Source organism: Octodon degus, unplaced genomic scaffold, assembly GCF_000260255.1.
Source record: "Octodon degus isolate 3935 unplaced genomic scaffold, OctDeg1.0 scaffold00021, whole genome shotgun sequence".
NCBI classification, from domain to species: domain Eukaryota; kingdom Metazoa; phylum Chordata; class Mammalia; order Rodentia; family Octodontidae; genus Octodon; species Octodon degus.
Genome location: NW_004524597.1, coordinates 14700705 through 14721265, shown reverse-complemented (window position 1 = coordinate 14721265; position 20561 = coordinate 14700705). Strand labels below are relative to the sequence as shown.

General features: G+C 43.4%; 1 protein-coding gene across 4 annotated transcripts in view; it reads left to right on the top strand.

The window, feature by feature from the left end:
• Grk3 (G protein-coupled receptor kinase 3) overlaps positions 1-18352 on the top strand; it is a 165008-nt gene extending 146656 nt beyond the window's left edge. For 3 of the 4 annotated variants that reach the window (XM_023711723.1, XM_023711725.1, XM_023711724.1), the window contains 7 exons: positions 2199-2265; positions 3582-3677; positions 7447-7609; positions 10245-10381; positions 14587-14700; positions 15723-15828; positions 16825-18352. In XM_023711723.1, the coding sequence (XP_023567491.1) occupies positions 2199-2265; positions 3582-3677; positions 7447-7609; positions 10245-10381; positions 14587-14700; positions 15723-15828; positions 16825-16886 (745 nt within the window). In that variant the 3' untranslated portion in view covers positions 16887-18352. Of the gene's footprint in view, positions 1-2198; positions 2266-3581; positions 3678-7446; positions 7610-10244; positions 10382-14586; positions 14701-15722 lie in introns of all 4 variants that reach the window. The other variant, XM_004628015.2, reaches the window with a different exon arrangement.
• Positions 18353-20561: the final 2209 nt, after the last annotated feature.

The window sequence follows — 20561 nt, the reverse complement described above, 5'->3', positions numbered from 1 at the left end:
TGTTTTTTGGTTTGTTTGTTTGTTTGTTTGTTTGTTTGTTTGTTTGGTGGAACTGGGGATTGAACTCAGGCCCTTGTGCTTGCCAGGGAAGTGCTTATTCCACTGAGCCATCTCCCCGGCTCCATGGTCATTCATTTGTATCCCTTTTTTGTTTAGTTTTGTCAGAAAAGGGTATTCCATTGTCATTTAAATATTATAGGCGCATGAATTCAGCAAAATATTCCGATATAGTCCAGTAGTCCATAATAGTAGTGGGCTTTCCATAAGACTGGGAGCTGGAGAGATGGCTCAGTAGAATAAGCGCTTGCTTGGCAAGTGCAAGGGCATGAGTTCAATGCCCGGTTCTGCCAAAAAATAAATAAAATAAAATCCATAAGACTGACAGTGTCAGAAGTTGTTGACTTGAGCTCTGTTACCACACCCCTCAGGCATCAAGCACTTCTAGTGCCTGACAAGACTGATGTCCTTCAGTGAGAAGAATACTCTTATTTTACTGATTTGACATTTCCTTTCCTCCATTTCTCTTACATTCCCTATTAAACAAACATTGGGATTTCTTGAATGATCTCTTCATCTTTGCTTTGGTTCTTTGTTTTGCTTTCTGATTTTTTTAAATGTTCATCTTTAACTGATTTCTTTTTTAAAATCTTCAATAAATTTAATTTCTCTTTTCTTTTTTCTTTCTTTTTTTTTTTTTTTTTTTTTTGTGGAACCGGGGATTGAACTCAGGACCCTTTGCTTGCCAGGCAAGCACTTATTCTACTGAGCTATCTCCCCGGCCCCTAGCAAATTTAATTTCTCAGAAATAGAAGCTTTCAGGAATTCTTCTCCCTCGTGAATAATCCCAATAATCCTAATAAGGTTTGGATATAGATATGTGTATGTATACATGTGTACTCACACATACCTCAGTGTCAGAGCCTTTGTGCATTGAATTCTAGTTCTGTGCCACACACACAGATGTGCACGCACACACACACAAGCTCTGCTGAGTAGAGAGGTCATTACATTAACCCTGCCCCCAGGGGAGCAGCTCTGCCACTCTGCTGTCAGTCTCACACCCCTGTCCACATGACCTGACTGCAGGGTACACAGGGCAGTTGACTGTGTGGGCCTTCTGGAGGCAGGGTGCTTGTCATGGAGATATGGGTGTCAAATAAGGACAAACAAAGGCACTGAAGAGCCTGAACCAGACCAGATGCCCAGGGAGCCCGTGGAGGCCAGGGCTGAGGAGCAGTCCAGGGCTGTGTGACACAGACTGGACTGAGGGGAGCCTGCTAGGCATAGGGCTGTGGACTTTGCTCAGCCCACCGCCTTGGTTGTATATGCACTGGGTCTTAATTATGACCCTCAAGAAATTTGTTATTTTAATTTCTAAAGGATTTGGCAGGGCCGGCAAGATAGCTCAGCAGAGTAAGCGCCTGCTTAGGCAAGCACAGAGACCAGGGTTTGATCCCTGGCAACTGCCCATGTTGTGCTGGCCCTGCATGTCTGTAATCCCAGTGCTGGGGAGCCTGAAAACAGGAGGATCACTATGAATCTGAGCTGTGTAGTGAGACCCTGTGCCAGATACAAGGGGGAGAGAGAGAGAGAGAGAGAGAGAGAGAGAGAGAGAGAGAGAGAGAGAGAGTTTGGCATGCACCATATTATTAGATTTCTCGTTTGTACCTAAATATTTGGTGCTTCATGTTCCCGTTATTTTCATGTTATTTTCTTTATCAAGCTTATAGTCATTTGCAATAAATTTCTTTAATGTGTGGATCTACAGTTTAATTCTCACATGAATTACATTCTAATAACCACAGAACTCTAATATATATATATATATATGTCTGTATATTGTATGTGAAATTATATAATTATATAAAGATATACTATATATGCATTCTGTTGCCCACTTTTCGTGTTTTTACATATAACACGTCTCCATGTGATATGTGAGGCAGACGTGTGTGTGTCATACCTGTGAAAACTCTGTTATCACAAACTGGAAGATACGGGACAGCAGTCCTAGGTGCAGCCCGCAGTGTTCCTAAACATCGCAGTGCTTCCTGCGCTGCTCAGAAAGAAGCCCTCTGTACTTGCTTCCTTAAAGAGCGGAGATCGTTCCTGTGCTTTTAACGCGGGACGCTTTCTGTGCGGCTCTGCTGTATTTCCAAGTGTGCACTCACACTCTGAGGACTTTCTTTCTTCACCAGCGCACAGGAAGTGAAAGAGCACAGCTTCTTCAAGGGCGTCGACTGGCAACATGTCTACCTACAAAAGGTACTCCCCCAGGCTCCCCCTGCGCCCCCTCTCCTCTGTCTCACGCTACGGGCCTCCTCATTCTGTCCCCCAGGGTTCCTGACCCAGCTTCCCATGTGCAGAGTTCTGCCACCTGAGTGGGCAGTTCCCCAGGGCAACATTCCTCCCCGCCTCCGTGTGCCATCAGCCCTGTGTATCTGACGATTCCATATCCGCAGATTCAGCCGACCATGGATGGCACACACAGGAAGAAAAGGATGTCTGTACCCAAAATGTGCAGACCATTTCTTGTCATTATTCCTCCCTACACAGTATAGCATAGCAGCCACTGGCCCAGCATTTACAGTGTAGCCAGGATAAGTAATTTAGAGATCACATAAGCGTAGGTGAGGCCTGCATAGGTGATACGAAACTACTATGCCGCTGTAGATGAGAGGCTTGAGCGTGGGTGGACTCGGTGCCCAGCAGGTCCTGGAGCCCTCCCCTACAGTTACTGAGGGACAACCACAAAAATTCTGAAAATATATTTTTTATAAATTCATTAGAAATCCACATAATTGAGACTTATTTAGCTTTTTGCTCTTCTTCTTGTCTCAATACATAGCCATATGTGTGCACAGAGCTATTAAGGAAAGGTATTCCAGACACCTCTGATACAAGTTTACACATACTTGCTAGCCCAGCACCACATAATTTTAAGAATTGATGATTTTTATATCAATATAATTTGCTTTCCTTATTCGTTTTTATATTTGTTTGGTGCTGGAGGTGGAGCCAGGGCTGTGTGCACGCTACGCACGTGGTCTGCCCCCCGAGCCATGCCTTGGCCACTTTCCTTGTTGAAGTGTTACTATATTCTCATTGATATAGGAAACACCTCAAATTAAATATTTTTAAAATGTTGATTATCTTCTTCGGACATCTTTCTGCATGAACTCAGCCTTGTGGAGGAGTGCGAGGAGCGCATGAGCTCCCAGTCCACACATGGCCACATGCTCAGTAGCACCACCCAGTGACTCTGGGCAGTGCTCTGGGTGGCCCCAGCAAGTCCAAAGCATGCTAGTCATTGTCCGGGCCCAGGCACTTCCTCAAAGCTCAGGTAGCATTGTACTGTGGAGGCTTTGTCTTACTTAAAAATTATTTAAGCTTTGGACGTAAGTCTTTTTTTCAGTTTGCTTGGACCACGGTCTTCCCCTGGGACTCCATCACCAGGGCTCTAGGGCTCCTGTGCAGTGTAGCTGTAGGCTCTGAGGAGAACCCTTCAGGTTGCTGTCAGCGCTTTAGGGGCGGTGGGCTGTTGGGGCCTCATAACCATGCCCTGCTTCTCTGGCTCCTAGTACCCACCACCCCTCATTCCTCCCCGGGGAGAAGTCAATGCTGCAGACGCTTTTGACATTGGCTCATTTGATGAAGAGGATACTAAAGGCATTAAGGTACGTATGTGACAGGTTTTGCTTTACTTTTTTTTAATGTGTGAAGTTTCTGTCTGGAATTAGTTAAATATAGTGATTGTCTTAGTTTGGGGCTCTTTGTGCAATGTAACTTACACATGCATAGCTATATATTTGAGACCCTGTAAGTTAAAGACCTAAATTAGAGTCCTTTCTGGGCAACTCAGTGAGACCCCACCTCAAAATGAAAGATAAAAAAAGCTGAGATGTGGTTCAGTGTGAAGGCCCTGGGTTCAATCCCCAAGTTACTAGGGGAGAAAAGAAAAAAAAGGAACTAAATTAGCTAGAAATCATGAAAGTTTTCGTTGTACTAATAATTTCATTTTCAGTTAATTACAAAATGATCAAATTTTTATTGATTTGCAGTAGTGTAATTGAAAGAAAACTTGAATATATATGAAGCAGCAAAAAACAACTGTAATCGCAAATGTATTCCACCTGGTACAAGAGCCAGTTGTTTGAATCCTTCTAAGAACTTGGATTTCCTTCTGTCAGAATGAAAAATGCAATCAGCATGAATCATTTTGCATTTGTCAATCAAAGGTGAAATAATCACTTTTTTACATCATCCTCTGCATTTTTCAAACTTTTGTTCATGTCGTTATTTTTCCACATAGAGACAAGACATAATTACCCATGGTGAGTCATGAGAGAAAATCACTGTCTTTAAAATGCCAAGTCAAAGCATACAACACTCCATGTCACACGGGTGTCTGCCCTGCCCTGGCAGCATCTCCAAGCATCCACTCTACCTTGAACCCCCATCTCTTCCCAGCCGCCTGCTGGCATCGTTCTACAGATCCCTGCACCTGTCCCTGCAAGCACTACTCCCCACCAGAGGTGGGATGTGATACCACTCACCCATCAGGTGTAAAGGAAAGAAGGGCTGTAGAAGGAAAGGGCCTAGTAGGAGCTGTCACCAGAAACGTCCAGGACACCGCACTGCAGGTGGGGAGGTGGGGGGAGCAGCACACAGATGCTGTGTGCCAGGGTGGGTGGCCACGAAAGGGAGCAGCAGCCGGGGAGAGCTATTGGTGGCATCAGGAGAGGAAGGCTGAGCCAGGAAGGCCACTGGGGTGTTCTCAGGAGCAACTTCCATGAGGTGGGGCTGGGGAGAACTCCCAAGTGGGGAAAGCTGAGGCCACGGGGGGGGGGGGGACACTGCTGAGCAGCTCAGAGACATCCATGATCTAGGACAACTGTCCCAGGAACAGCAGCAAGAGCAGGGACAGCATCGCCTGCAGCCTCAAGGGTGAGTGCCTGCCCCAGTGTGAGACCTGCTGCACAGTGAGCTGTGGGGACCATGCCCCTGAGAGGGCTATTTAAAGGGATTGCTGCTGTTGTGGTGGAACTTTGCCATCAGATGTGCTGCGACCCATCAAAGGGCACTAAAAATAAAACTGCTATCATGTGAGATCTTACCAGATGTTTCATGTTAAAAAGAGTCTCTTGTACTTAAATTTTTTATAAACAAGAATCTAGGCTTTGAAAGCAGCAGACTCAGCTTAGACCTGCCACTTGGCAGCAGAATGCATTTGGGCCATTCCTTAACTGCTTGGGAACTTTGGTTTTCCCATCTGTGAAGTGGATGGTTCTCTTGTCAAGCTCACTGTGCACATAAATGAGGCAACATAAGCCTCTTGGCACTGAGTCAGCACTTAACACACTGGCTTCTGCCTCTGTGGTGTGGGGAACAAGGACAGGTGGAGGTGGAAGTTGTAGGTGGCAGGGATGCAGCCGCGAGTGTGGAGGCCCAGTCCAGTGAGGGGAGATGTGTTGGTGTTTGTTTCTTTATTGTGGAACTGGGGTGGAACCTAGGGGTGCTGTACCACTGGGCTACATCCCTAGTGCTTTTCATTTTGTGACATAGGGTCTCACTGTGTTGCCCAGGCTGAGGCCAAACTTACTATCCTGCCTCAGCCTCCTGAAAAGGTGAGATTGTAGGCACGAGCACCACATCCAGCCGAGCTACATCTTACAAAGTGATCTGTTCTTTAGCTTTGTTAGGCAACCCAAAGACTATGAGGGTGCATGTGCACTCAGACCATGCCCTTTCCAGATGTGCATCTGTGTATCTGCACCTGTGTACCCCACAGGCACCTGCAGGCTTCATGTCTGCACCTCCCTAGCACACACACACTCCCACTCACACACCGGTGTGAACAACACCCCTTGTCCCATGCACGACTACAGAAATCTCTGCTCTAGGCATGGATTGGACATTGGAAGTAAATACAAGGGGAGACGGCACTGCCAATCCAAATGACCGCAAGATGGGGCCTTGATATGACAGCTGGTCAGGCTGTAGAGGGAACAGCCTTGGAGGGGACGACGGGACAGTGGTTTCTCTCATGTTTGCTGATTTGCTGAGGCACCAGGGCCTTGTCCTGTCTTTCTCAATACCTTGCTGCAGCACCTGTCTGAATCTGTTCTCCAAAACAGACAGCTTATGAAGGAAAGCAAGTCAGTCCCAAGGTTATGCTTCTGACAAGCCATGTTTCTATCGGAAGGACAGAGCAGTCTTCTGCCGCCCTCCTGGTGGCTAAAACAACTTTTCCTTTTTCCTCATTTTCAAAGTACAGTTTCACTGAAGGCACAGAGTGAAGGCTATAAAGAATCTGATTAAGGTCCTGCTTTACCTTGGTCTTAACCATCCAGTAGAAAAGTATGAAGATGAAATATAGGAAGTAAAGCCATGCTGTAATGTTGAGCTGTGGGGGACTCAGGTCAATAATTTCTGACATTGCCAGTTAAACAGAAGACCCAATGATATTATGGGCTTCTGTACTCTTTTAGAATATTTTGCTGAGTTTACACACCTATAATATTCAATAACGGAACTTAGAAAAAATGGGGCATACTGATGAATGTCCATTTTGTATCTGTGTATTCAAAGTGGTTGGGATAGATATATAGTTGCATTCTCTTAATGAATAGAATGATTTTTTCTAATGGTGTTTGTAAGTAGGATCACAAGTCTGCATCTTGTACAGCAATTAACCACTGAGAAGAATGTATGCAGTGTATTATTTGTTGAAACTGTACTTTCGATTTGATTTGAAACTGTCTCATTGCTATATGTTTATCAGTAAAACTTTGAAAAGAAAAAAAAAGAATCTGATTAATCATTGGAAAGAAAAATGCTATCATTAAATATAATTTCTATACGCAATTCTTGGAGGCTGTATTGCCTAAAGTCCATGTGTCCTGCACCTTGTTTATATGCATGATTTTAATGTTTAATTAGAAAATTTGTAGATTATTAAATTCAGCCTAGCTTACTTTATGTCTCTCTTAACTAAACTGAAGGTAGGTTGGAAAGCCTTCATAACTGTAAGCATATCATAATATGTGCTATAATTGTTTTAACACTCTACAGACCTATTTTCCTGTCTTTATAAATAATATATCCTGATGCTAATTAAAATTTTACCTCATCATCAAAATCTTTTCCTATTTCAGTAAAACCCAATGTATGTTAGTTTTCATTGACAAAAATGGAACAGAAGATGAGGCCCAGTCTACCTGAGCCGGATCAAGTGAGGTGCTCGTTAGTTGTGACCCAAAATTCTGGTCGCTTGAGTCAGTGTCAGCAGAGATCTGTCACAACCGAAAGCTCTCAGTGATTACATGCTGTCTTCTAGCCGTCTTCCTGTGTACAGCTGTGATAGTCACCATGGTTGTAGTGCTGTTGACCCGTTGTTGTCTTTGAAAATATGCTAAATCACAAATATTTTGATTTCCTAATAAGCTGCTTGATTGCGACCAAGAACTCTACAAGAACTTCCCTTTGGTCATCTCTGAGCGCTGGCAGCAGGAAGTGACAGAGACAGTTTATGAGACAGTAAACGCAGACACTGATAAAATCGAAGCCAGGAAGAGAGCAAAAAATAAGCAACTTGGCCATGAGGAAGGTAAAATAGCTAATGTGTCTTGATAGATTTTAAATGCAATGAATTTTCACAATTTCCTACGAAGCTACAAAAGCATTTGAGGCATCAAGTATTTCCAACAGAGAAAAAAACAAAACAAAACAAACAAAAACACTGCTCATTATTTTAGTTTTGTGTGGATTGGGAGAGTTTGATTAATATTTCAACGTCTTCAGTCAACATATGAACAAAAGTGAATTAAGAGACAGCTGGCCTGCTTTCATCTAAGCCACCTATCAGGGAGTACTGGGGGCGAGTAGGAGGCTTGTTCCTGCAGACAGAGTGGGGCAGTGTGGAGACCAGCTAGCCTAACTGGAGTGTGTCCTGTACACGTCACCCAGGGCCCCAGATGAGTGCACTGCTGTCACCATCTCGAGTGTCTCAGAGTGCAGACTTTTTAAGATGGGTTTGCAGGTTTGCTTGACACGATGTGGGTGGGGTCCTGGGAAAGACCTTTGTGTGCCCTGGCACTTTTCAGGAAAGAGAAATGTGTGACTGCATTTACGTTACCAAATATGTTAAATTAAAGAACAGCCAAATAGGATTTCTAAAATGGAAAACAATATCAAGTGATCAGAATCCAGTCTTTTTTTTTTTTTTTTTTTTTTTTTTTTTTTGGGGGGGGCATAAGAGTTTTTTTTTTTGTTTTGTTTTTTATTTTTTTTTTTTTTTAACCAGGAATCAAACTCCAGGACTTCATGCTAGCCAGGCAGGCACTGTAACACTGAGCTCTAGCCTCTGCCCTAAAATCACTCATTCTTTTTTTTTTTTTAAGCACTCATTCTTGATTCACCAAATATTGTTACTCTTGGTTTGTCTAAGATTTATTTATTCTCATAGGATATTTAAATTTATTATAGTTGATGATTAAGGTAAAATATCGTCTCATTCTCCCTCTCAGCTAAAACCCTGTGAGGGTGAGGTCACATATGCACAAGAGGGACCAAAGACACTTTCATTCTGTGTAAAGGTTACATTGGTGGAAGGCTCTTGGTATAGGAGTCTCTGGTTCTCTTTGACATTCTCCCAGGGGCATTTTATCACCAACCTAGAACAGAGACTTCCATTTGGTGTGACTTACTCCTTATGTGGTTGCAGCCCGAATGTAACAAGGGAGTATGGCACCCCTTTAACTGTTCCCACCCCAGTTCTGCAGGGACGCAGCCTTCGTGTGAGCTGCTGTTCAGAGTACTCATCCCTTGGGTCACACTGGTGTGTGCTCATGAACATGTTCCGGGGACCTTGTACCAGCAGTCATTTGGCTGATGGTCCTGGGATCCTGACAAGCGAGACCCAGGGAAAATATATGCCCTGGTGACTGCTAAAACGTAATTAGAGCTGTACTTAGAACATGTAACAAATGAGTGAACTGATTTTCATATCTTAATAATATGTTAGTAAATACATATAACTGCATCTTAGTTGATAATTTCAGAAATTTTTCTACTGAAAAATCTATAGTCTAGGCTTAGATCTCTGGGAAAAGAAAAGATGCTTATATATTTTTTTCTTTCTTTCTTTTTGTGGAACCGGGGATTGAACTCAGGCCTTTGCGCTTGCCAGGGAAGCGCTTATTCCACTGAGCCATCTCCGCAGCCCCGATGCTTATATTTTAAATACTTTGGAAATGCAAACATGTTCCAGATTGGAGTGGCAATGCCTCAAGCCACCGGTGGTCCCAGTGACCCTCCCTGCTGCCCTCCTTCCCAGCCCTCCCCCTCCTGTGACGTGATGGCCCAGCATGACTTTCCTCTTTGCTTATTCTTGCACTGGACTGTGAGCTCCAGGAGGCCAGGATTTTGTCCCTTTATACATTGCTGAATCCAGAATATACCCAGCGCTTGGGCTTTCACAGACTGCTTATTGAGAGAGAGAGAGAGAGAGAGAGTGAGTGAGTGAGTGAGTGAGTGAGTGAATGAATGAATGAATGAATATGTCAGTGACCAGCTGATCTCAACACGATCACAGAGCTTTCTGTGAAGGTTAAAACTTTATCTTTTTGTAAGAGTATCTCAAAAAGGCAGTCAGGATTCAACATGAATGTGACAGCCCTGCGTGTGAGGAACAAGCCTGACAGAAGGCCAAGGAATGAGCCATGTTTGACCTTGTATCACCTCAGCTGACTGACACAAGAAAGTCCCCACTCTATTATTATTAATGGGATGAAAAAGGTAGAGAAGGGACTCCCTTAGTGCCCTGAGAGGGCACAGGTACTCAGTTTACAGATACCTCAAATTCATTCTCCATTCTTCATTATTTGTTTTTATTTACAGCAAAAAAAAAAAAAAAGTTTGGAACATAGTTGGCCTTCTCCAAGGAATAAATGAGCATTTGGCATTTATTGAAATCCAGAGAAGCAGCCATATAACATATTAGTAGAGAGTTGTAACATATTAGGAGAGGGACAGCTGGAAATAAGGGACTCAGGGAAACCTGAGTTACGATGCTCAGTTTCCTTATATTTACAATTAGAAATAATGGCTTCAGTAGCGTTCTCTTAGAGGTGTAAAAGTGTGGCTTTCCCCAAACGTGTGCCCTTGTGTATTCCTGGGAAAACACATTCCTCGAGACCACCCTGTCCCGAGCCCTGGGTAACTCTCAGTGTCTCCGCCCTCAGATTACGCCCTGGGCAAGGACTGCATCATGCACGGGCACATGCTGAAGCTGGGCAACCCCTTCCTCACGCAGTGGCAGCGCCGCTACTTCTACCTCTTCCCGAACAGGCTCGAGTGGAGGGGAGAGGGCGAGTCACGGGTAAGTCCTGGTGGGCGCATCGGCGCAGCTTCTCGTGTGTTCGGTGTCACTTGGTGACCTCTTGTTGCCAACGTGTTTTCCAGATCATCTCCCTAAGTCCTGTGTATCTCAGTGTATATCACAAGACTGTAGCATTTGTACTTTGACTGTGAACCATCCTGGTCCATGTCAAGGAAAGGCCAGATAGTCTCTGAAAACAGCAAGTGTCTCAGAGAGAACCAAGTTGAAGGCCCCACGCTCTCAGCTGAGTTGAACAGTTGGAGGTCAAGCTGGAAATAGGGGACCAGATGAGTTCGCATCCACAGCTTAGTGCTTCCAGGATGTGGAGCCCACGGCAATGCCTCTCTGAGCCTGTTTCCTCATAAGAGAAACTAAAGAACAGAAATCACCAGGGCTACTCTAATTTTTACATGTCTGCCTGAGCCAGGTGCTATAAAACATGCACGTACACGTGCACCAAAACCCCCAGACTTCAGCCTGCTTAGCACCCTCTGAAGGTCCAACCTTTGATTGATGAAGAGGACACCAGAGCTTAGAGAATCCGAGCCTGGCACCCTGGGGCAGTAGCTGGCCACGTGAGTACTGAGGGATGGGGACCCAGGTCCTGCACTTGGTCTCAAGTCCAGACAGATGAAATGGCCCTTGTGATACTTGACTCGGAGGGGGATGAGGTTACCAAACTGTACGTCCCTTTACCTTGTTGGGAAGGTGTGGCTAGGCTCCACAGGAGGACGCAGAGCCTCGCACACTCCTGGAGCTCACACTGATGGACAAGGTGCGAAGTGTTCTAATCCATGCTGTGTCTGCTGGCAGCTCCGGCAGTTTACTCAGTAGCTACTATGTGTGGAGCCAGGGCTCCCATGCAAGGGGCCAATCCTGAGGAGGACAGGTTGTCTGCTCCCGGGGAGGACAGTGGTCTCCAGTGTCAGGCACAGAGTTTATGTGTTAGAAGATGGGAATGCTGCTCATTATTGCTCTTGAAGTCAAAAGTAGGGAAAATCAACCAATGAATGGATAAAACATAGGCAGTTTTTATGTACAATTGAATACTGTTCTGCCGTAAAGAAGGCTAAGTTCGAGACATTTCTAGCTAAATGGATGCACCTTGGGGCCATACTTTTATGGGAAATAAATCAGACACATGTTTAAATACCACATTGTTTCTCTGATGAGAAACAACGTGTAAATAAGGACGAAAATGTATAATAGGTATTGGGAAATGAGAAGAAAATGTTCAAACGAGAAGTAAAATGAGGAAAGGGAAAGGAAGAGAGAGGAAAACGGAAAAATTTGGAAGCAGGTTTTGTAAATTAGGGTGAGAAGCAGAGCTGAGGGAGGGGAAGGGAAGGGGGAAAGTGCAGCAGGATGTATCACGTACTATACAGATCTCCCTGTGATGAATGTGGTCATTATGTATGTCTAAGAAGTGCCAGTAACTAATACATACATACATACATACATACATACATACATACATACATACGAGAGTGGGAGGCCCAGATCTTGTGTGCTGGACCTTGGGACTGTTTTCTAAACCCTGCTGGGGAAATTGCCATTTTGGTATAAATGACTGTGATTATATATTACTGCATTTCTTTAAGAATCAATAAGATCTTCCCAGTATTACTTGTTGCATAAATGTCATTTAAAAACAATATGTCTAGGTCTGGGTGCGACTGATAGACTTCGCAGGGCTCTGAGTTCAAGCTTAGGTGCTAGCACACGCGCAGTAGCTGCTCCGAGCTCAGTCTGCGCGCGGGAATGAGTGGGCCGGGCCCGCAACTCATTTACTGTGTGGTCTACTGGTGAGTCACTGTTGTGCGGGTGAAAGGGCAATTGTCCCACTTTTCTTTAAAAGAAAAAAAAAATCTTTAACATCAGATTCAGAAGCTCATCTTGGCTTTTAAAAGATTTAGCATTTAGTGCATAGGGGTTTTTTGTTATTGTTTCTTTTAATACTTTTATTGATAAACAAATAGCAGTCAGAAAGTTTCAAAACCGATTAGTAGGACAGTTTCAATAATTAATACATTGCATATTGTTGTCTTCTTAGTGGTTATTCATTATACAAGGTGCAGACCTGATATCCTGTCCACAATCACTATTAGTACAAATCTTTCTATTCATTGAATTAAGAGAAAGTAGCTCTATACCTATCCTAGGTCTATTTGTTAAGTATAAACAAGTAAAAGAAGAAACTTAAGTTTTCGACTGTACTGTTTTTCATTAGGATTCCTGAAGTAGTTTCCAAAAAACAAAATGGTAAGAAGCTCGTGACACCGTAGCATTCACTTGTGCAGGCAGCAATGCTGCAGACCTCATGTGACAATCTTTAAAGGATGTCACCTGTATTTAGAGTGCCATTTTGATATTATCAAAATATTCTTAGCTTACAAGAAAGCATCCCCAAGCTGTTCCAGAGTTGCTAGGTTACCACTGAGCCACACCCTTTTGCTCGACTCATCCATAGCACGGCACTGCCCCCTGCTGGCCGTGTGTAGAACAGTGCACTCGGGAAGGTCTTGCACCTCAGACCACACAAAACCAGACCATCTTGCTGTTTGCTCTCTAGTAGAAACGTTGCTTTCTTTGCAGTTTTGGGTTTGTTTGTTTGTTTTTTTAATGTTATAATTGGAACTTTTCTGCATGGTCCTTTATAGCCATCTCTCCATCACTTCTAAAATATCTTTTAAAAAAAAGTATTTAGTACAGGGTCTACTGGGTCTCACTACACAAATTGGACTCATAGTGGTCCTTCCATTTTCAGCCTCCCAAGCACTGGGATTATAGATGCACACAACCATGCCCAGTCTCAGTCACCATCTCAGTACACCCCAAGACAGGGCCGGCATGGCAGGCCAGGGGGATTGAACCCCTGGCTCCTGCTTCTGCCTAAACAGGCACTTTAATCCGCTGAGCTCTCTAGCTGACAAAAAATACATATTTTTAAAAAATAATTTTATTGGGCTGGTGAGATGGCTCAGTGGTCTAAAGCACCTACTTAAAACAAGCTAAGCTAAGCAAAGCACAAGGATCATGGTTCAATCCCCCAGCACCACATGCCAGCCAGCCCCGCGCCCTGGTGGGCTGAGCTGGCCACACACACACACACACACACTAAATAAATAAATAAAATGTTTTTTTAAATAAATAAATAACAATAATTTTATTGAGAAACAAATAGCAATGAGACAGTTTCAAAACCGATAACTAGCACAGTTTCAATAATTAATACATTGCATATTGTTGTCTTAGTGGTTATTCATTGTACTAGATGCAGACATGATATCTTATCCACAAACAGTATTAGAACAAATCTCTCTATTCCTTGAATTAAGAGAATGCAGCTGTATATCTATCCTATTTTGAATATACAGATACAAAATGGTCATTCACTTGTATCCCTTTTTGTTTGGTTTTGTCAGAGAAGGATATTCCATTGTCATTTAAATATTGTAGGTGCGTGAATTCAGGAAAATATTCCAATGTAGTCCAGTAGTCCATAATAGTAGTGGGTTTTCCATAAGACTGGTAGTGTCAGAAGTTGTTGATTGAACCTTTTACAGTTCAGCATATTAATATGACTTTACTTTTTATATTTCACTTTTATACCTTTCTGCTGGATAATTAAGACCAAGATAAAGCAAGACCTATATAACAAGAAATATAACTTTTGTATCTGATAAGGTCATTCAAATCTCCTAGGATTTATCTGAAACCCTGTACTGCAGTTTGTAGATCCTTTGTCAGTGTCAGCCATGTGGATGAGTCACAGTCATTGCTTGACCCATTTGCTCTCTGTGAAAGCCTGAGAGAATGTTTTCTCTCCATGTGACTCTCCTTAGGCACACTCTACATCATCAATCACTTTCTTCTGTGGCCCCATAATCTCCTTGATCGGAAAATTTGGGACACAACTGAGTTACATGATGTTGCAGTACAGGTTCTCCTATGTCCTGAGTCTTCACTGACCTTGAAAGGCTAGTGGCCCAAAAAATATTATCAAAGAAAAAAATGCCATTTTAAAACTTGTTCTAGGGGCCACGGAGATGGCTCAGTGGAATAAGTGCTTCCCAGGCAAGCACAAGAGCCTGAGTTCAATCCCCAGCTCCGAAGGAAAAAAAAAAAACTTGTTCTAAATTCTTGGTATTATTATTCATATATAGATCATGAAATTTTAAGTTATTCATAACTTTTGTTTTTAGCAAAATTTACTGACCATGGAACAGATTCTTTCTGTGGAAGAAACTCAGATTAAAGATAAAAAGTGCATCTTGTTTAGAATAAAAGGAGGGAAGCAGTTTATCTTGCAGTGTGAGGTAAGTTTTTATTTTTATTTATTCCTTAAGTGAAAGTTAGAACAATTATATAAATATTCAGTGAGGCTGACAGTCTGTTACTAAAGCATCGTCTTACTATATGGTTTATCATTTACAAATTTAGCAAGAAATCACTGAGCTATAAGACTTTCAGCAAATTAAGCTTTTTTTGAAGGAGCAACTATTAGAAAATGGAAAAGTATATGAAATAACTAAGTTATCATGAAGCCTAAAATGCTTTCTTTTCCTCAAAATCATACTATATAAACCTGAATTTCCTCCTTATTCATTATTTATGCATGCGCGCATCCCATATGGAGGGTGGAGCCCAGGAACCCTGCCACTGAGCTGCAGTCTCCGCCCTCCTTTTATTTTTTTTTATTCATTTATTTCTTTTGTATTTTAGGGAAGGGTCTACAGGGTATTCGGGGTCTCACTACTAGATTGGACTCGCAGTGATCCACCTGTTTACAGCTTCCCAAGAGCTGGGATTACAGGCGCGCACTACCACGTCCTGTTTCAATTGCCATCTCAGCGGGGTGGGGCCGGCACAGCAGGCCTGGGCATCGAACCCCCAGCCCCTGCACCTGCTTGCAAGTGCTTTAATCCGCTGAGCTATTTGCCCAGCCCTTCCTCCTCTTATTTTTGAGACAGGTTCCCACTAAGTTGTCCAGACTGAGCTTGAACTTGTGACCTTTTTGCACACTGCACCCCACAAGACACATCTCTAATAATTACTATCTTATACAAGCAGGGGTATTTTTTACTTAGTCAAAACTCCCCCAATATGTTATTTTATAGATGGCATTTGCTTTGAAAATCAAAATCCATAATCACATCCAAGGCAGAGATTCCCGTCTGGAAGGTTGGGAGTACTTGTGGGTAGGGTCCACCTGGTGGGTCCCCCTAGTCATCCAGCTTTGAGACAGACACTTGGGGCCTTGTGAGGCTTTTAGTCGGGACTGGTGGCTACTGGGAAGATGGACGAACGTGTCCCAACTCGTGTTTGTGTTTCCCTCCAGAGTGATCCAGAGTTTGCACAGTGGAAGAAAGAGCTGACTGAGACCTTCACAGAGGCCCAGCGCTTGCTGCGCCGAGCTCCCAAGTTCCTCAACAAGGCCCGGTCAGGTGTGGTAGAACTGTCTAAGCCACCATTATGTCACAGAAATAGCAATGGCCTCTGACCCCAGGGCCCGAGGGCTTCTAGGAGGCTGCACTGGGCCTCAGCCACAACCAGATCCGCAGAAGAGCCGGAGCTGGGATGGTGCAGGCACCAAGCTGAGCGCGGGTCTCTGGGATGCTGATGTCCCCACAGGAGTGGGACTGTCCTCAGCTGTGCTAGCCTCGCACCACTGCCAGACAGTGTCCGTATACACTGGGAACTACTGAAGAAACCACAGCTCTTTTTCTTTGCTACATACTTGTTTTGGTATCTGTGAACTTAGAATTTGAAATGACTCCTACTTGCCACTTAAATTTTTATGTCTGACATCAAACATGTCTTAGACTTCACAGGATGGAATTAAAACACTTCAGTGTCAGGGAATAGGTTGCCTTGTGCATAGCCATATTTCACTTATCTACGTCTCTGCACCCAGCTCCTGGGGGAGGTAGGCAGTGGGGTTCCCGTGTACACCCCCTCAGCGACCCCTTATCTTCCTGGGGCTAGAAATTGAGATGTGTCCTGACAGGCAGCTCTTGGGCCCTTCACCTGCACCACCTACCTCCGTGGGTCTGTTCCAGGGGCTGCCAGCCAGACAGGGCCATCATCCCTTTAATTAAAGTATATGGGACTGGGGAAATAGCTCAGCGGCATAAGCACCTGCCTGGCCAGTGCAGGGTCCTGGGTTCAATCCCCAGTACCAAAAGCAACCGCAAAAGAATAAAAGTGTGTGGGATAGGCTGCAGGTATTCTGGAGGGAAAGCAACCTGCAAGCCTGGCAAGGTCCTGTCACTGCTCAGCACAGTGATGAGCTGGCCTTGGTCCACACCAGTAGCAGCTGTAGGACCCAAGCATTCTGTTTCCTTGAGTCGCCCTGGGAAACCTGTCAGCACTGTAAAGAAAAGAAAAGAACTTCTCAGTTTTAGATCTATCATTTAAAATGGATGTTATTTTTAAAACAGTGCTGAGGAATGAGTGTGTGCAGTGGATTAACTGGGTGCTGACTGCCGTCGTCTATCACTAGCAAGTAACTCTTCACGCTGGGCTTTTGTATGACCCTGAGGACATTTGAGCAGAAGGACTCCCCCCAGCCCCCTCTGGTGTCGCCTCCTAGAGATTAATGTCCCCATTGCTGCTGTGCTGGTGATGCCCCCAAGCAGATGCTGGGCCCCCAGAACCAGTGAAGGCCCCCACATATCAGCTAAAACATAATAATTTTTAAAGTCCATACATTTGCCCAATTCTTGGTGTGGTTTTCGTGGATGTCTTTAGCTACTAACAATAGAAATAAGCCAACCTCATCAGCACTGCACCCTGTCCTTGGTATTTTAATGGTTCCAAACCATCACTTTTTATTTATATGCTGCAGTTGTTTAAAAGTATGTACTTTTTATGGAAATTATATTGTAAGAGTTTGAAAGATAATTTAATGTGAAAAGATCTATTTTATAGGCATGCTTTGGAAAAGAAATTTAGGGATTTGTTGTCAGTCTCAATTCCCAATTGGGGTTTCAGTGCACATACATGTCCTGCTGTTTCCAGTGCTGGAGGAGAGCTGCATTGTGTGTGTGTTCCACTATTAAACACCCACACACATGCACACCTGCACACACACATTCCTTTGCCACCAGAAACAGAATGGTCCTTGCTAAGTGGGGACGGCCAGGCAGCCCTTGTGTCCACCTGGCCCCACTCAGTTGCAGCGATAGCCGCTATGGGGTTCTGTGGGTCGCAAGCTCTTGAGTGTCAGCCTGCGAGGGAGAGCTGCATGTCAGCTTCCTCCAAGGGACCAAAGGCCTCCTGTCTGGGGAGCTGTGGCAAGACTAGGAGCCAAAGAGTGTAGAAGATTATCTGGGCTTCCCACGCTTGCTGTCCACTTGAGCCAATCCACATCTGTTTCAAAAATTATGTTTGCTCCAAAGCAGAAAGAAAACATGAATTAGAAGTTCCCCTGAGAGTCTTCTGCCCCAAACTTATGCCTCATAAATTTATACTTCATAGGAGACAGCTGAGAAGCCTGGGCGTCGCTTGTCCAAGCCTGCAAGAGACTAGGATGAGCTCTCTAGGGTGGGGTCTGGCATGGCAGCCCCGACAACCCTGTCTTCCAAATGGTTTGTGTGACCAGATGGGGTTGCCACTGGGCTGCACCCAGGCCCGTGGGGTTAGGCGAAGCTGCTGGGTTGGGGGCATTGCTGTGCTTGGCTGCTGGAGAAATTTTCATTGTTCACAAAATGAATTTCTAAATGCTTGGCCCTTCATTGGCCTTTGGGCATTTTGTATCATTGAAAAGTTCCAAAGTCAGCCCAAGTTTTCACATTTCAATAGATTTCTTATAGTTGGGATGTTTTAACTTTGTTAAGGGAAATAATCGAGGTTGATATTTTTATAAAATTAAGTTATAATAAGATTTGATTTCAGAATTCAAATGAATCAAAGCAAAGAGTAAAAATAGGTTACTTGAATCTGCTGCTATATAACATGGAATAAATTAAAATTTATATGACGCCTATTTCATTTTTTCTTCTTCCTCTCTTTTTCTTTCTTCTGTTTTGTTCTGGTTGTGGTTACTGTTGTTTTCATAGTATGGGAGATTGGAATGAAGGTCTTCACAGTGCTCTGTCCCCAGTGCTTTTGATTTTTTTGTTTTGAGACAGGGTCTAAGTTACTTAACTCATGGTCCTCCTGCCTCAGCCTCCCAGAGTGCTGGGCTGTGTAATCATTTTTAAATGGAAATGGGAGAGTGTCAAATGGCACCAGAGAGGTGGAAAGCAAAAAACAAAACCATACCAGCCTCTAGCAAGAGGAGGCCCAGAAATAGGGCCCTGGTATTTGAGTCTTTCCTGTGCTACCAATTCCACAGGAGGCAACTGAGTACTGCAACTGAGTTGTGCTTATTCACATACTTGGGGGTCTTCCTTGAGAAAACTGGAGCCCATTTCAGAGTGATATGTTCTTTGGTATTGCCGCTGGCCTCCCAGGGGTCGGAAGGGAAATGCCATTGAGACAGTCTTGCAAGTTACCGTTCACCTGTTGTGTATATTTTATAATTAAACGCACCTGAACACTGCAGTGTCGCCCTGCTGAAAGCTCAGATAGCCACCTGGAGAGTACGTCTATGAGCAAGCACGGTGTACTTGGAAGGCCGCATCCACCTTATTTCAAATAGTAACTACATTACACAGGGTTTGCATGGTTTAATGCTTGGCACTTGGCTGGTAACAACCTAGTGCTGATGCGTTGTGCATGGAGGGAGGAGGGCGTTACGCTTTGCACTGGTGTAAGCAGTTGAGTGTATTTGGGGGAAATGGTAAAAGGAGGCTGTTGGTTTAAAGTTGGCAGCTTTAAAAATGTTGGCAGTTTAAGAATATGGAAATATGTTGCTGCTTTGTCTACAAAGAAGAAATTAAGAGCTTTCTGATTGTTTCAAGTGTGATGTTGTGTGTTCAGGACACCATAATCTGAAATCTGGAGTAAGTTACTTGAAGCCATCTGCTTTTCCTGAAAAGAGACACATTTTTCTCTTGCTTTTTTTTTTTTTTTTTTTTACAGTATAAAACAATTTTATTTGCAGGAATACAAAATGATTGTTTGCCATGAGCATTTTGAACATATGACATGACTAATTTTCTTGTTAAATTTGCATTTACTGGGGAACTGGTGTGTATAAAACTTTAATTAAGTATAAGCTCTGATCTTCCTTGTGGTGCCTATTGGGTATGTGATATAACTGCAGTATCCCTTTGGGGAAGGAGAAGGGATTTCTTTACACCAAGTCCTAATTAAACTATAATTTCACTTTTGACTTTAAGCTATCAACTTAGGACTTGGCAAAAAAATTTTTCGAGGGTGATTCAATAGAGGATGCTTCACCACTGAACACTCACTGTCATCAAGGTGCTTTAGAAAATTAAAAACATAGCACAAATGATTGTACTCTATTCTACAAGTTATCATGACCTGCATAAGAAATGGAAAGCTGACTCACATTTTTACAGTGATCAGCAGTAAGAAATGCACTAATGAAACATACCTTTTACCTAAAAACCTAAACTACAGCCATATACTAATTTCTATGATTTATGAAAAAACTTCAAAATATCCAAATGTCAGGCTTTGCTGTACAATTGTCAGTTTTAGTCTGACGTTTTATAAAGGGACACTGCAGTATTTAGTACAAGTTCAGATGCACTTTTTTTTGAACATCTGATGTCGTACAAAAGTAACATCTTGCTAAACTATTATACATCCAAATAACTACAATATCTGAAGAAGCAAGGCTGCTTTTTCAGCCACAAAATACGACAAAAGATCTCTTGCTTTAAACTATGGGGAGATAGTTCTGCAGCTTAAGTGCCTGCCTGGCAAACACAAGGTCCTGAGTTTGACCCCTGGTACCAATTTTTTTTTTTTAAATTAAGCTACCTTTAAGCAGGCCTAAAACAGTCTATAAGAATTTTCATATTCTCCTAGATAGAGTAGTGCTTTTGGAGGGGACAGGGGTTCAGATATACCTGAAAGGGTATGCTTGAAGTAATGTATTTGCTTTGATTTTTTTTTCTTTTTTTGGTGGAACCAGGGATTGAACTCAGGCCCTTGTGCTTGCCAGGGAAGCACTTATTTCTACTGAGCCATCTCCCCAGCTCCTAAATGAAATTTTTACTCACTTTATAATACAATGTCTTTTTTCTTTTTTCATTTT